At 36.1% G+C, this 14310-nt stretch overlaps 1 protein-coding gene across 5 annotated transcripts in view; it reads right to left on the reverse strand.

Annotated features, from left to right (window-relative positions):
- Positions 1 to 14310, reverse strand: part of znf536 (zinc finger protein 536) — a 172155-nt gene that overhangs the window by 85662 nt on the left and 72183 nt on the right. For all 5 annotated transcript variants that reach the window (XM_015368638.2, XM_006641441.3, XM_015368639.2 and 2 more), the window contains one exon: positions 529 to 2720. In XM_015368638.2, coding sequence (XP_015224124.1) covers positions 529 to 2719 — 2191 coding nt within the window. In that variant the 5' untranslated portion in view covers position 2720. The remainder of the gene's footprint in view (positions 1 to 528; positions 2721 to 14310) is intronic.

Here is a 14310-nt window from a genome sequence, read left to right on the forward strand (position 1 = left end):
GCTGTGAGGCTGCAGCACTAACTGTGATATCACCATGATATCCTATGTGACTTACTGTAAAAGTCACATTATACAATGAAGTAATTCAGTCCCTTTCTTTTAAAAGGAGATTTGGCCATTCCATAGTTTATTAAAATATGAAACCAGTTTAAAGAAAATATATTTCCACCTATATTTTAAAGCTGTTTTTTAGTTCTTCATAGACATTATCCTTTTTTTTTTTTGCATTTTGTACATGTCCTAATTAGAATAGAGGAAATTTATAGAATTGGATGGCTTCAAACCCACTTGCAATTAAAAGTACATGTGGACTGGAACTGTCATACTTTAAGATAGCATCAATTTTTTCAAATTCTGCATGCTACAAAAATGGTTTATAAGATCCAGAAACTTCCCAAATATGAACAGATCATTCAATCCTTAACCATTTCTGATATTATGGTTATATTTTGTTTTACTGTCACTGAACACCAAAGAGTGTTGATAAGAAGATGCAAAGTGGGTCTGCTAGGAATAGGAACTTCTTACCTGAGGAAGGAGAGGAAGGATGGGGGCTGTCTTCTTGGGCACTGCCTGTTTGCGAGAGACCTCCTCCAGCTCCACTTTCTTCAGTGATGTTTGAAGAGCCAGGGGTTGTTGACCTACTGATGGACTGCGACTCCGGGTCACTTGCAGAACCCCGGCGCTCATCCAGACAGCCATGGATCCCCTCTTCTCCCTGCTTGCGGTCCCTCGTGTGCACACGGGAATGGACAACCACTTGATGGTAAGTTCTAAAAACCCTTCCACAATCAGGGCATTCAGTAGGCTTTTCCTTCATGTATTCAAGGCTTTGACCAATGTTGTGGGACATGAACTCTCTACTGTTGTCGTAGGTATCATCTTTGCAAGAGACAAGGTTGCTGCTTTTTGTACACTGCACAGATTCAGCATGCAGCTTCTGCTTGGAACCATCAGCAGCCACAACAAGGTACTCATGCTTCTCTTTAGCAAAGACTAGGCCTGCATTGACCATGGCCTCTTCCTGACTGTGTGGCACTTGGTGCTGCTCTTTAGGCAGAAAAGCTTGATCCATAGCCATTCCCCTGGCCATAACTTGCCAGGCCTGATAGCTATTCAGGGGGTCCATTTCTGCCACTTTAGCTGCTGCTTGCAAGCGTTCCATACAACTTGACTTGAGAGGAGGCACCAGATTCAAGCAGCCCAGCAAAGACCGTTTCTCTCCTTCAGGCAAATTATGGCCCATGCTAGCAACTGGTGCCAACAGTTTTCCAAGCATTTCTTTTTCTTTCATTGCAATCCCGGCCTTAGTGAGCATCTGGTTTTGATCGGATAAACCTGCCTTATCAGGTGAAAGGAATCCACTTTGCAAGCATGAAATGTATCGGGAGTACAAGTTTGCATGGGCTTCATGTGCCATGTTGTTCATGCTTATGGGCACTTCAGAATCCGAGGGGGATTTATTTTTAATTGATAGTTTATTCAGGTGGACTTTCATGTGGTTTTTCAAGAACCAGGGCTCTTTGAAGCGCCTCCCACAGATCTGGCAGCAGTGCTCAAAGGAATCTTTGTGCTTCCTCATGTGGCCCTTCAAGAACCAGGCCTGGCTGAAGACCTGGCCACAAACCTCACATCTGAACTCACTGGCTGGTTTCTCGCCATTGCCACTAGAACCTTGACCCTGGGCTGACTCAGCAGTGATGTGGGCCTTCTCCACGTGGCTGATGAGATCCTCCTCCTGAGAAGCCGCAAAGTCACAGAGTGTGCACTTGTAGGGCTTGTGCAGTATCCGGATGTGGCGGTCCAGCTCCTCACGTTTCTTGAACTTCCCTTTGCAAAATGTGCAGCGGAAGCCTGAGGGAGGGGCTGCCTGCTCCTCCTGTGCGCTGGCTGGCTTGGGAGAGGGTGATGGCTGAGACAGAGTCTCTGGAGTGCTGTGGCCGGTGGGAGTGAGTAGACCACTAGCAGTGGCGGGCGCCTGTTGTTGCTGCTGAGTTTGCATGGGCAGGTGCTGGTGCTGGAGAGGCTGAGGCTGCTGTTTTATATCCAGCCTAGGCTGCAGAAGGCTGCTTTTCATCTGCTTATCCCTCAGGATGGCTCTCTCCTCAAGCTCATGCAAAAGACGGTTCTCCTCGCGGACTCGGCCACGGCCTTTCCCAAGATTGCCCAGTTTGTGTGTGCGAAGATGGATCTTCAGATTGCCCTTCTGAGCAGCCCTGTGGTCACAATACGGGCATTTGAAAGGCTTCTCCCCAGTGTGGGTTCTCATGTGCAGTGACAGGATGCTGTTAAAACGAAATCGCTTTCCACAAAGGGGGCATGGGTATTTTCTGTTCTTTCGGGCATCATCTTCAATGTCGTTCATCTGAGACATGATGCCCAGATTCTGTCCATTCAAAAATTGCTGCAGATCCACCCTGCCATTCATGCTAAGACTAGTATCAATGTCTCGGTTGAGCTGGTTGGCAAGCAAGGCCATCTGACTGCTTAATGGTTGGCTGGCCAAAGCCATGTGACTCTTTTCATCTAGTGGAGTAGCAGCTTTCTCTTCAGGAATCTGTCTATTCTGAAGATCCGGAAAGGCATGGCCAAGCTGTGCTGTTAACTGGTGGAGTTTCTGGCTTATAGGATACTGGCCATTGAGTACAGTGTTGCTAAGATGGGCATCAGCTTCAGGCACTGCTGAAGACACACCAAGGCACAAACTAGTTTCCTCCATCCTGAAAGGACAAGAAAAGCCAAATTCAATGTCATACATAAATATAAAAGAACTTACAGCATCTAACACCACATCTTGTGCTATTTGATGGTGCATTAATACATCAACAATCTAGTACTAAGCTAATTTTACAGTATGACAGATATTCAAATAAAACAGCTTGAAATTATGGCAAATTAAAAAATATATATATCTTCAAGTACATGAGACAATTGTAATGCAATTTTAGAAGGAATAATTGTACTGTAAGCATGCTGAGTACAGCATAATTAAAATACTTCGACCAACAGATCAGAATACTTTCAATTACACGCCTTAATGAAACAGAGCAATACTGTTGTTATTTAACTGCATGTATATAACAATTACAACATTAACAATACCACTTAAAACCAAGGGGTTACACAAGTAAACATGTTCTTATCTTAGTGCTAAAAGACATGTGTAAGCATATTTTTCATTTAAAGTAAAAAACACTATATATTTGAAAGGGATCAATATAAATGAAAGACAAATAAAACATTTTTCTCACTGAGACTTACTGTAGGTGTGTATAATATGTGTCAGTAGAGTAATAACAGTTTTCAGCTATAAACAACTGAAGAATATTACAAATGGACAAACCTTTATTGCGATTTACAAGAATGTGAAATAATATTCCCACTCTTATGCTGGATAATGCTCTGTTCTGTACAACTGAGGGTCAAGCTTTGGAAACAATGAACTGAGTTTTGCTTTAGTCAACAAAAAGTGCTATAATATCTCATTAAGCTGCTTAGTATGCTGCCTAGTAACAGTACTAGGTGCTATAACACATGATTATAATCATAAAAATCCTTCAGTGTTTGCAACTAAGCATTAACGAGGTATATTAAATTTTAAGGAGAATTGTGACCAGCAGCTTGGTGAGACTTTCCCACTGTACAGTACTACAAAGTACCATTGACTAGACAGCAATGTATTTGAATGAGTGTGGTTTGTCTGTGTCATTATGACAGTTAAGGTTCTCGCGTCATGGGATCACTAAACATCCTAAAAAGGGTCTTTTTAAACATGCCTCAGGGTACTTGATGAAGACAAAGCAAAAAATACACAGCCTCTGGCATAAATACACCTTTTTACAAGTAACAGATCAACACAAGAGTCGATGTTCACCCACAGAAACAGTATTTAATACATTTAAAGTGGAGCATAAGCAATGATTTACAGTAAAGTTTATTCTCACCAACAAAAAATATGCCATTTTGCAAATTTCCTATCTCAAAATGTTTATTAAAGTCACAGAATGAAGGAGCGGACCACACCATGCTGTAAAACACCAGACAAGTCTGCTAAGCCGTTTTCAGGGTCACTTCACAGCTATAAATATTATTGCAAAAATAAACCAAGGCTTTTCAGGCACACATTTTAGCCTAGACCTTTGGCATGCTGAAGCAAGTAGTTTTTATCTTTTGGTAATCAACAGGGGTAAGAATTTTGCATCCAAACAAATTACATCATAAACATTTCTGTAGTAGGCAGGAATGGAAAGTTTATTTGCTGACATGCCATTTATAAACTTAGGAGTGGCCTGTTGTTAGCGGAGTCTCTCTCTCTACATTATACTGATAGAAAATCATGTACTGTATAATAACGTGAATTAAGCACCAGAGACGCTTGCAAATATTTACTATATACTTAGCTTTTTTAATGAAAGTAAGTGAATTATTCATTACCAGAAATATATAGATGACATTAACTATTTTAAATGATCTAAAGGAAAACATTTAGGAATAATCTTACATTGTAGATTAGCTTTAATATTCTTCTACTTTCAGTTATTTGTATTCATGGAGGAATGCCAGTCTTTTATGTCCATGTAATAAAAATGGGAAATGGTAGGAAATACATAAGAACTGTACAACTTGATCAGGAAAGGAAAACAAAGCTTGTTCTACATGAAAATTAATAGGATACCTGGCTGTAAGAAATGTCTTCTTCTAGAGGTCCAGGAACATAATATCTCAGGCTAAGTGTCATGGGTTGTTGAGACCTCTTTACTGGATGCTGCTGTCAGCTATAGTAGTCATTAAGGAAATCTAGCTAATTTTTTAAATTCCTCAATTGCTTTAGCAAGGAAAGAAAAAAGAACCTGACAATAAGAAGGTACAGTTACCCATAATTCATAGCCCTGCTTGGCTTCCCAACATATTTTACACAGCTAAGGCTATATACAGAAAATCAAATGTTCTGAAACAGCTTGATATTCTTTGGATGGTAGTTGTTATTTGCAATACAAATCTGTGACTTAAGAAAGCTGGTGAGGGGGTGCTCATCTATAGATAGCAGTTTGCCATTTCCTTCCATTTAATCTTCTGCTTTATCTTCTAAAATACAAAAAGGCAAGATAAATGGTGGATTAATGAAATAACACAGAAGGATAAATTTGTTGTAGGACTGTGCATTTTTTGGATGTCGTTTATAATAACACATATGCAAATGAACGGCATTAAAGTGCTATCTTTTTAAAGAAAAGACATTTAAAGCATTTGCCCAATTATAAAGGACACAGAATGGTTAAAACATCTGACATGCAGATTTTAGATATCACCCTCTAATATAATTCTACCTAAATACATATAACTGATGACGGGAGCAATATTTTCAGTGTAAAATACTATTCTAATTGCAATACATAGTTTTAAAAACCATAATTTGGTGTTCAGTATACTATTATCAGACACAGGACCATTGCATTATGCACCTTATCTATAACGAAACAAAGAAAAATAAAATCTAAATACTTTTATCTGCATAATTCAGTTCCACATTTTCAGTTAGCAATTTATCTGATAATAACCTGAGATTCTGATAAAAATAAAAAAAAATCCATTCAATTGACGTGTGTCCACTTGAGCTAGCACAGCAATAAGAACAATTAGTTGAAACATAAAGGTTCCATCACACTGCGATTTCATCTTTCATAATGAAAGAAAAACCACCAAGAGATCAATTGTGAAAGAGAGGTTCTGCTTAGGTGTTTCAACATTTGCAAGTGAAAAAAGAAAGAAAATACCAGACTGTATTGCCGTTGTACTGTGTGTTTCATTACACTACCAGCACATTTTCTGGAAACTGTTTGCAGATCTAATGCAGTAGCTTCAGACAAAGATAACTACCAACTGTAATCAGCGAAAATACCTTTCTGCAGTTCCAAAATTTTCAGTTAGTAGTGTTCACAAGCTTACCTTCCTGTATAGAACCCATTTAATCATTTTCATCTTAGTGCTCCTGTGAAGCATTTGTAGGCCACAATGCTGATGGATTCCTTCAGTACCTTCAACCCCCAAAATGTTTTCGACAAGGCAACAGCAAGTATTTATTGAAGCTTTTTTCTCATGTCTCATTCTGCCTGTCACATGTAACATTTACTTAGTGTTAACAATGCACTTTTATAAATATCACAGCTCAAATGAAGTTTCTTAAAGCCACCAGGACTTCCTATTACACTTTCTCAGTTAGATATGTGGTACTTTCTTACAGTTTGTGGTTAATATTTACCGTTCCAAGCAACGTGACATACAACCTGATTTTGCAAATTGTAAACCAGCCCACAGCTTAACCAGTAATTATACATTACACATATATAGATACAGATGCACACATTTTTATTTATGTATACAGTATATACATATTCTAAAGTCTACGCTATGTGGTACAAGCAGAGTGTAGGAAAGATCAAATGTTCTTTATTTGTTTTCTATAATGTTTTCTAAACATTAAATCTATTCAATTCAGTGTTAATTCTTAAAAAAGCAAAATCTAATTGTTGGTGACAGGTATTGGATTGGGTTTCTGAAGTAAGTCTTAAGCTTTAGGCTGCATAGGTTCAAATGCATGTGGGTTGAATGCATGTTTATGATAACCATCTGTAGACTATGTAAAATGTAAGCTATATATTTCATGATGAAAAATAAACTGGATTTGATGTAATGGTTTCCTGAATTCTTATGTACTAATAGTAGGACAACCTGAACTGTACCTGCCTTTTTGTTATTAACAATGGCCAAAAGAAAGGGTGTGTGGCTTCATAAGTTCCTAAATCATAGCAAAAAAAATTTGTTTTGCAATCTATTTATTCACCAGATATTATAGACTAATTGCAATGCAATACCTCATTAATTACTATGAGGAAAATCATTATTACTTATAAGTCAATCGTTAATTACTATTAAGTGTATAGAATTCAAATTCAATTGCTTTAAACCATCAATGAATTCCAAACACGATCAATTAGCTAGCACAACAATGCGATACATACTGAAGATTTCAATCATGTCTTTAACATTTTATGAATACATACCTTAGAGTCTATAGAATATACACTGTAATGTATATGGAGTGTACTGAAATTTGCTTTTACAGCCACGTAGTATCTCTGTAGAGCACAATAAAACAGCCTAGTCAGTGAAATAACCAAGTCACGGTACTCTAGATGAGCAGTTTTCAACTCAGAGATTGTCCAAAACACACAAGGCTTCATTAAGGGATTTGCTCTGACAACACATTTGTCAAGATCTTTTGTCTTACTGCCCTGATATTTTACCATTTTAAGCAGCACGTTTTTGCAAGAATTTCATATTTTGATTTGCTGGTAGATTAAACTGAGGAACAATTAGCGCGAAAAATGGTTGGAAACGTGGTCCCCCAAGCATAAAAATGTTTAAATTCTCTCTCTTTATTATTTTATTATGTACTGTATAATAGGAGAGTCACTGCAGACAGAAATCCAGCATTGGAACATTCTTGTTGTACTGTACTACTGTAGATCTATCCACAAAGTAGCACAATTGGACAGAAGACTGTCTCAAGTGCTCTTATGCTGCAGTTATTGCCAGTAGCCCTAATCCTTTCACTTTTCATTTTATTTAATAACAGAAATCCAAATCCAAACATAAATACGCTGTTGCTCAATACATTTCTTTTTTCTTCATAATGACAATCCAAAATGATAAATGTGCACCAGAGGTCACATGCAACCAATGCTGTGCTTAAATCTTGAGGTTTCCCTGTTAAAAGGAGTGTTCTCAAGAGGTGCTCTCAGAGTGTCCAGTTACCAGGGAAACCTGTTGAGTCAAGAGCAGCATTGATGTGTGTGCACACTCATACACAAACTTCTGCGTTTTGTTTCTTTTTTTGTGTAGTCATTGGCCAGTAGACCATACTGGATGTTGAAATTAAAAAGAAAACCAGCCTTGCGAATTATTTTATCTTGCATTCATACATTTCAATTAATCATTTTCAGGTCTAGTTTTTCCCGAAATGCAGTATGGTGAAATGTGGCATGTGACATGCCTACTGGTTATTTTGGAGATTTAGCTATCACTTGAACATTTTGGGTGTTGTTTTCCATCTCACTACCTCCCTTTAAACCTTAAACCTTAATCACTAGTTGTTAAGTCCTTTCTGCATCTTAATTAACAAACAGCTAATTTTTTCAAGAAATTGCACATATTTTAAACTATGGCCTTTCATTTTGTATATGTTGTACATAGTTAACTATTTTGAAAAGAACATTTGCCAGCATATTTCATGTTAAATGACGAGCGGAAATAAGAACCATTCTGTTTTAAGCTTAAATTAGCTTTTGCTGTGTTGAATTAAGAAACAGGATAAAAGTTTTAAAGGTAAATAATCAAATGTAAAATTTAAAAACTGGAGACTAAAGTTGAAATCAGATTTTGCAAAACATTAAATAACAATGGTTACTCAGAAAATCATTTTAAATTAGCCTACACTTACTAGTTATTATGCCGTAATTAAGCTTATACTTATGGTTCCATTCAAATCCACAGTATTTCTAAAAGTAACAGTATTTAAGAACATACAGTGTATATAGATAGAAGTAGCTGAATAATCACTGAATACTATGAAAATAGTATTGTCAATTCTTGCTGTGTATCTTTCATGCTACTTTGTGGAAAAAAATAGAAGCACAGTCACAAACAGTTGGGTATAATTGTTTTAAAGAAATATTTTCATTTCAACCTAAAATTTATTCTCTAAAAACATCATGCCATTACTTATACCGTAATTGCTGCTACCGACGTACAGTGTTTACACTTACATTGTATACTGTATATAGTATGTATTCAGATTAGTCTCTGCTTCACGCAATTTTGTAAATTTAAGTATGTACAAGCTGCGTGCAGAACAGATTTTTTGAAAGACACGTCAAAGGTGAATTGATAAAAAAAGGCTGGGGTTCCAAAATTTGATAATACTATCCAGACCACAGGCAAAAGACAAACACAGAATTGTATTTAACTGTTAGAAATATCTTCATAATACACTTATTGAATAACAACTGGCTCTTTTACTTCCAGTCTCAATGTTAAACAATATGTTATTGATAGAATTTAAGAAGACTGTCAACAGGTAGTTCACCTTTCAGCTCATCTCTAAAGATCACTATAAGGAAAAAATGCAGCTTTTCATCCCTGTGTCTGAAAGGCTATATGGATGCCAGTGCTAGATCGATGAGAAACAAGCACATTCCCACAGTTCATTGTTCTGTAAGCATCAGCTCGACTCAAAGCTTTACTTTATGCTAAACACTCGCCTTATTATGCTCAGCAGATGTGGGGTTTATAGGCATTGTACAATAGTCACAATGTTTTGGAAGCACTGCTTCTTATTGGTTTTGCCTTTATGTTATGCACAGTGAATATTGATTGTTCTAACATTTGCTAACCAGACTTTGTTTTGGTAAGTGATATTCCTTAAAATAAAATTCTGTCATTGGATACTTTGTTATTCTTACTATAGTTAGAATTTACTATGTCTTTTTCAGTTTGTTCTCTGAACATATCCCTTTCCTTGTATTTAACCATATATCTGTAATATACAGTACGTGACAATCTTACTATCACCTGAGACTCAACTAACACCACTAAAGGCCACTAAATAATGTCTTAACTATTGCTTTGCAAGTTAAATCATTTAATCATTTAACTCTGAGAAAATCAATGGGAATTGTATTATACACATTAACCTAGCAAAACAAATAATACAAATTAGCCCAAATGTCTTTAAAATCTGCTTAACACAGAAAGGCAGGAAAAACACATCTGTGGTGTGTGTGTTGCAGTGAAATAAAAGGTATTTTGTTGTTTATTGGCTGTGTTTCACAAATCAAATACTCAGTTCTTTGCTGCTTTTTTATATCTGCATAAAGCAATATCAGAACGCCCCACTTCTGAACATTCTAAATAGGACAGGATGTTCCTATTCAGGATTCTAAAAAGTTAGCTTCTTTGAACTTGATATCAATATAACCCCAGATAACCAAATATCAGAAATAATTGCTGTTTTCTTCTTTTCTTGATGGTACTGCTGTAATGATTTTGCATAATGGCTTGAACAAAGTGCTGTTGTGACAGGTGGTAAAATCAAGCTAGTAAGCACAGAGACAGGGTTCAATTTAGTTTGTGAATCCTTTAATTGTTGTGCCGCTAATTAAAAAAAAAGATTCTTTACACTCATGAATGTTTACCGTTGCTTGTATGCACACATAGAAATTAAAATTGTGCCTTCAAGGGCTGAGAACTATGGAAAAACCATAACTTGTGCTACTTCAACATATTTACCGGCTTTTCACAAACAGATTCTGTAGAAGTTTTTGCTAAACAAATACACAGCTAATTAGAGATGCTCATTATGTGAATTAACATGTTAAGCAAGTCATGTAATTATTTTAGATTATGCAGCCTTTAAGCGAATGATTCTTCAATGTCTTTTGATTTGTATTTTTATGAAAGGTGTGAACAAACAGGTAAGAACCACATGTTTTTAAATCAGAAGCAGTTGTGTCATGTTAATTTGGCTTTTTTAAAGCATTCAAATGTGAAGTTTTAGCAAATTATTTTTTCTAAACTAATCTCAATTTTCAATGTGATGAAACTGTCAAACTTATTCAGATGTAGTGATTATGCAATATATGCACAAAGAGCACTACAAAGAAAGAGAACATCCTGTTTAAGTAACTATTCTTATCGAACCAATCAGGAAGTAAGAGAGGACTGAAAACGCACTGCATTCTCAGCACACTTTATAGTATTCTTTTTCTTCAGGTCCAGCACTATTGTTTGTATCTTAGAGTTACACTAAGAGACATGTTTTTTGCATTTGTTGCATTGTACAAAAAATATAACTGTATCATAACAAAGGGGAACTCAGAAGTCTACTCTTTAGAGTTGGTGAACGTTCGATATAGTGTATTGTATACGGTAATAACTGAAGTAAGGAAATACAGCTGGCAAGTTGTTCTCAAGAGAAAGGGTGGGGGAGCACTCTGATATCAGGGTGCATGCTTCTTTATTGTGCTTTATCGGAAATGGTGCCCCACCTCTTCTGAAGGTTCAGATACTTTGTAGAGTGCATGCCATTAAAAAAATAAAGGTCCCTGTGTTTTTGAACACCAATACTCAGAGAAACAGGAAAAAAACAAAATATGCTTCTGTAGCATGTGTCACATCTATAGGCTTACAAAAAAAAACAATTTTAAACACTTTTTGGTTTTCTTTTATATACAGCAACTGCTTTTAATTTTCTGACATCATTAACCATTATTTGATTAATATAATTAAAATAGGCTTAGAAAGTTACTTTTTTCCATAAAGGGTTTTAGAAAGTTTTTCACTCAGTTAAAAAAAAACAACAACTCATGAGCTAACTTACCAGATTGCTGGATAAGAAGCAATGTTTGCTTAGGCATTAGATTCTTGAGGTCTCTCTACACTTACCTTTGCCTTTTTGTCAGAGAGTATGCGTTTTTATTATATTTCCTAGCCTTATGACCTTGAAAATGGCAACATATTTATCCTCTTATAGAAAAAAGACATTAACTATTGCATTAAAAAGGCAATAAAAAGGAAAGGAAATAAATTGCTACTGATTTTCTACCCAGTGTACTTCTAAAGGGTGCGATCTCTGGCTTTTTTATTTATATAGAGCATTACTTCAAGAGTAGATCCAGCTGTTTTCAGTAGTTTATCAGCTCATGGCACACATACTGTAAAACCACAGTCACAGTGGTCAGCGAACAGGTCATGTTGTAAACACAGTCACACCGTAGCCTCACATACTACACATACCAAATTCATATTCCTTAGATGATTTTATGTTGTCTTACACAGAAATAGTAGAAATAGTAAATGTAATGTTTCTCAAATCAGGGTAAAAACTCGTATGCACTCTGCAGACATCCCAACCTCCTTGTCAAACTTGCTGTTTAAGGAACAACATGCATAAGGCTGCATGGAGTTATGCAGCCCATGACATCTATGGATTATTCCACCATTGTTAACAGTACACCACGTGGACTTCAACATGGATTAAACTGACTATACAAACAATTTAAAAACATTTCTTCCTTCTTGTTATTATATTTACTATATATTTATACACTATATCTTATTCAAGCAATAATGATAAATATATCTATACTGTTTGAACACATAAACTGTAACAGATAATATCTGTTATATCAAACTAAACCTAGGAAAACAACAATTTGGAGAAAATCAGAGAGGTAAAGAAAGCTTATAATGGAGCAGACATACAGTAACAGTCATCAAATAATGAGTATGTGTATTATCACATGAAAAATAACAAGGTTAAAAGGTACAAGCTGTTATGTGTGCTGTAGGCAACCTTGTATGTTGTAACATACAAGCAATAACCCAACATCATCCTACAACTGTGATGTTATTTAAATTTCAACGGATGGCAGAAGAAGACGTAGCAACAACAATATCTTTGCAAACTGCTTGTCCAACTTATTTGACAGGATGTTTAGGAGGTAAAATACCAACTGGGGCAGGTTAGCCAGACCCTAGGGGTAAAGATGCATGAGCCAGAGACGTCACCCAATAGGTAAAGCCTTTGAATCTTTCTGCCTCAACCATCTCAGTGGACTGAACTTGTTTATAGATCATCCTCATGGTCTGGCACATCTTTTCTTCTGCATCTGATTAAGTTAACAATGTGCTGTTATTTGCATGCTGATTTAACAGGCCCTTCTTTTACAGCTGCTCCTAAAAGCTGGTCGAGCTCTCTGTAATATGATAGCACAGCAGTCAGTAAATGCAATCTTTGTCAAACCCAGGTGTGCTCTTGACTTCGTTCTAATTCGTTCCAAGCAATTTTTCTCCCTGTAGCTTTATAAGGTTCTATTATAATCAAATCTGGAGCAAAACCGCTCTTTTTTATTAATTATAGAGTGAAACTGATGTGAATGTATTCAGAAAGCATCTTCAAAATAGGTCGGCATACAGTTTTCTATTCTTATCACATTTAAATGTCAACATGGTGCAAAGCTCTACAAATTAGTTCAGGCAGACTTCAACCCCCATTTAACATTTAAATCTCCATTCTGTAAGCCTAAAGTATGATTTAAATCATTTTACACATACAAAAAGAAACTGTTATGACTTTCAGAATACTCATTTTAATACAGATATTATTCTAAGCCCTTCTTAAAGAATATACACGAAGAGGAAACTGATCTTATAAAAAAAAGCAATAATGCATTAGCTTTCATAAATTATAAATCCTGTACCTATAGCCATTTGGTTTTTATACAAGGGTATGCATGTAACCTCAATTTAGATTAAAATATTAGAGAGGGGCTGTTTCAAAAATATAAACTGAATGCTCTTGTTTGGAATTAATGTATGATTATTTGCAAGTGCTACATACCACGAAATAATGTGATATTACATTGTAATAACCTAACTCTGTTTGTAATATACTGTAGCATACCAAGAGGAACATCTCCATATTCCTTATAATTCCACTATTATATAAAATACATAGGTTTAAAAGATGATATTTATAATAAATTCCATTAATGAGATCCTGCTGTGAATATGTGTTCATCATCTGTGTTCTTATTGCCTGATTAAACAGTAGCTTTCAAATTTGCACAAGCATTTCAATATGGTAGACAGCTTGTTACAGGTATTATACAAAGCACAAGTATCATACTAGCCCAGTGCTCTAGAAGTATAGTGAAAGAGACAATGGCATGCAGTACAAATCCAGCAATGCTTAAGTGATATTACATTGCAAGGGATGTAGCATTTCAAATTAAACTTAAATTACAGACCTATGATTAGGCTACTTAGGCTCTACTCGCAACTATTGAAATCCCTGTTTGTACATAAATCTGGAAATGGAGGAAAGCGGCTAAGTGGAGCTGCTTAGATGATCAGTAATGTTTTGTTCTCTTCTCCATATCATCTTCTAATCAATGTGGTGCTACACCGAACACACCCTAATACTGAGCATGATATTTACCTTGAAGACAAACAATGTGACAGAAAAATCCCTATCTTCCACAGTGGAAACACAGCCCTCTAGTTTGTCCAGAGTAAGAAAACAAGCCCAAGACTTTTTTGCACGGGCAGATCCCCAGCCTTCATTCTACTTTCCTCACCATCCCCACAGGACAGTAAACTAAAAGGTTTTTAAAACTTTTGAAAAACGTATTCAAAGCAAATGGCCTATAAATTGTCTCACTGAGAACTGGAAATGTCAAGGCATAATAT

This window comes from Lepisosteus oculatus, chromosome 20 (assembly GCF_040954835.1).
Source record: "Lepisosteus oculatus isolate fLepOcu1 chromosome 20, fLepOcu1.hap2, whole genome shotgun sequence".
In the NCBI taxonomy this organism is placed as follows: domain Eukaryota; kingdom Metazoa; phylum Chordata; class Actinopteri; order Semionotiformes; family Lepisosteidae; genus Lepisosteus; species Lepisosteus oculatus.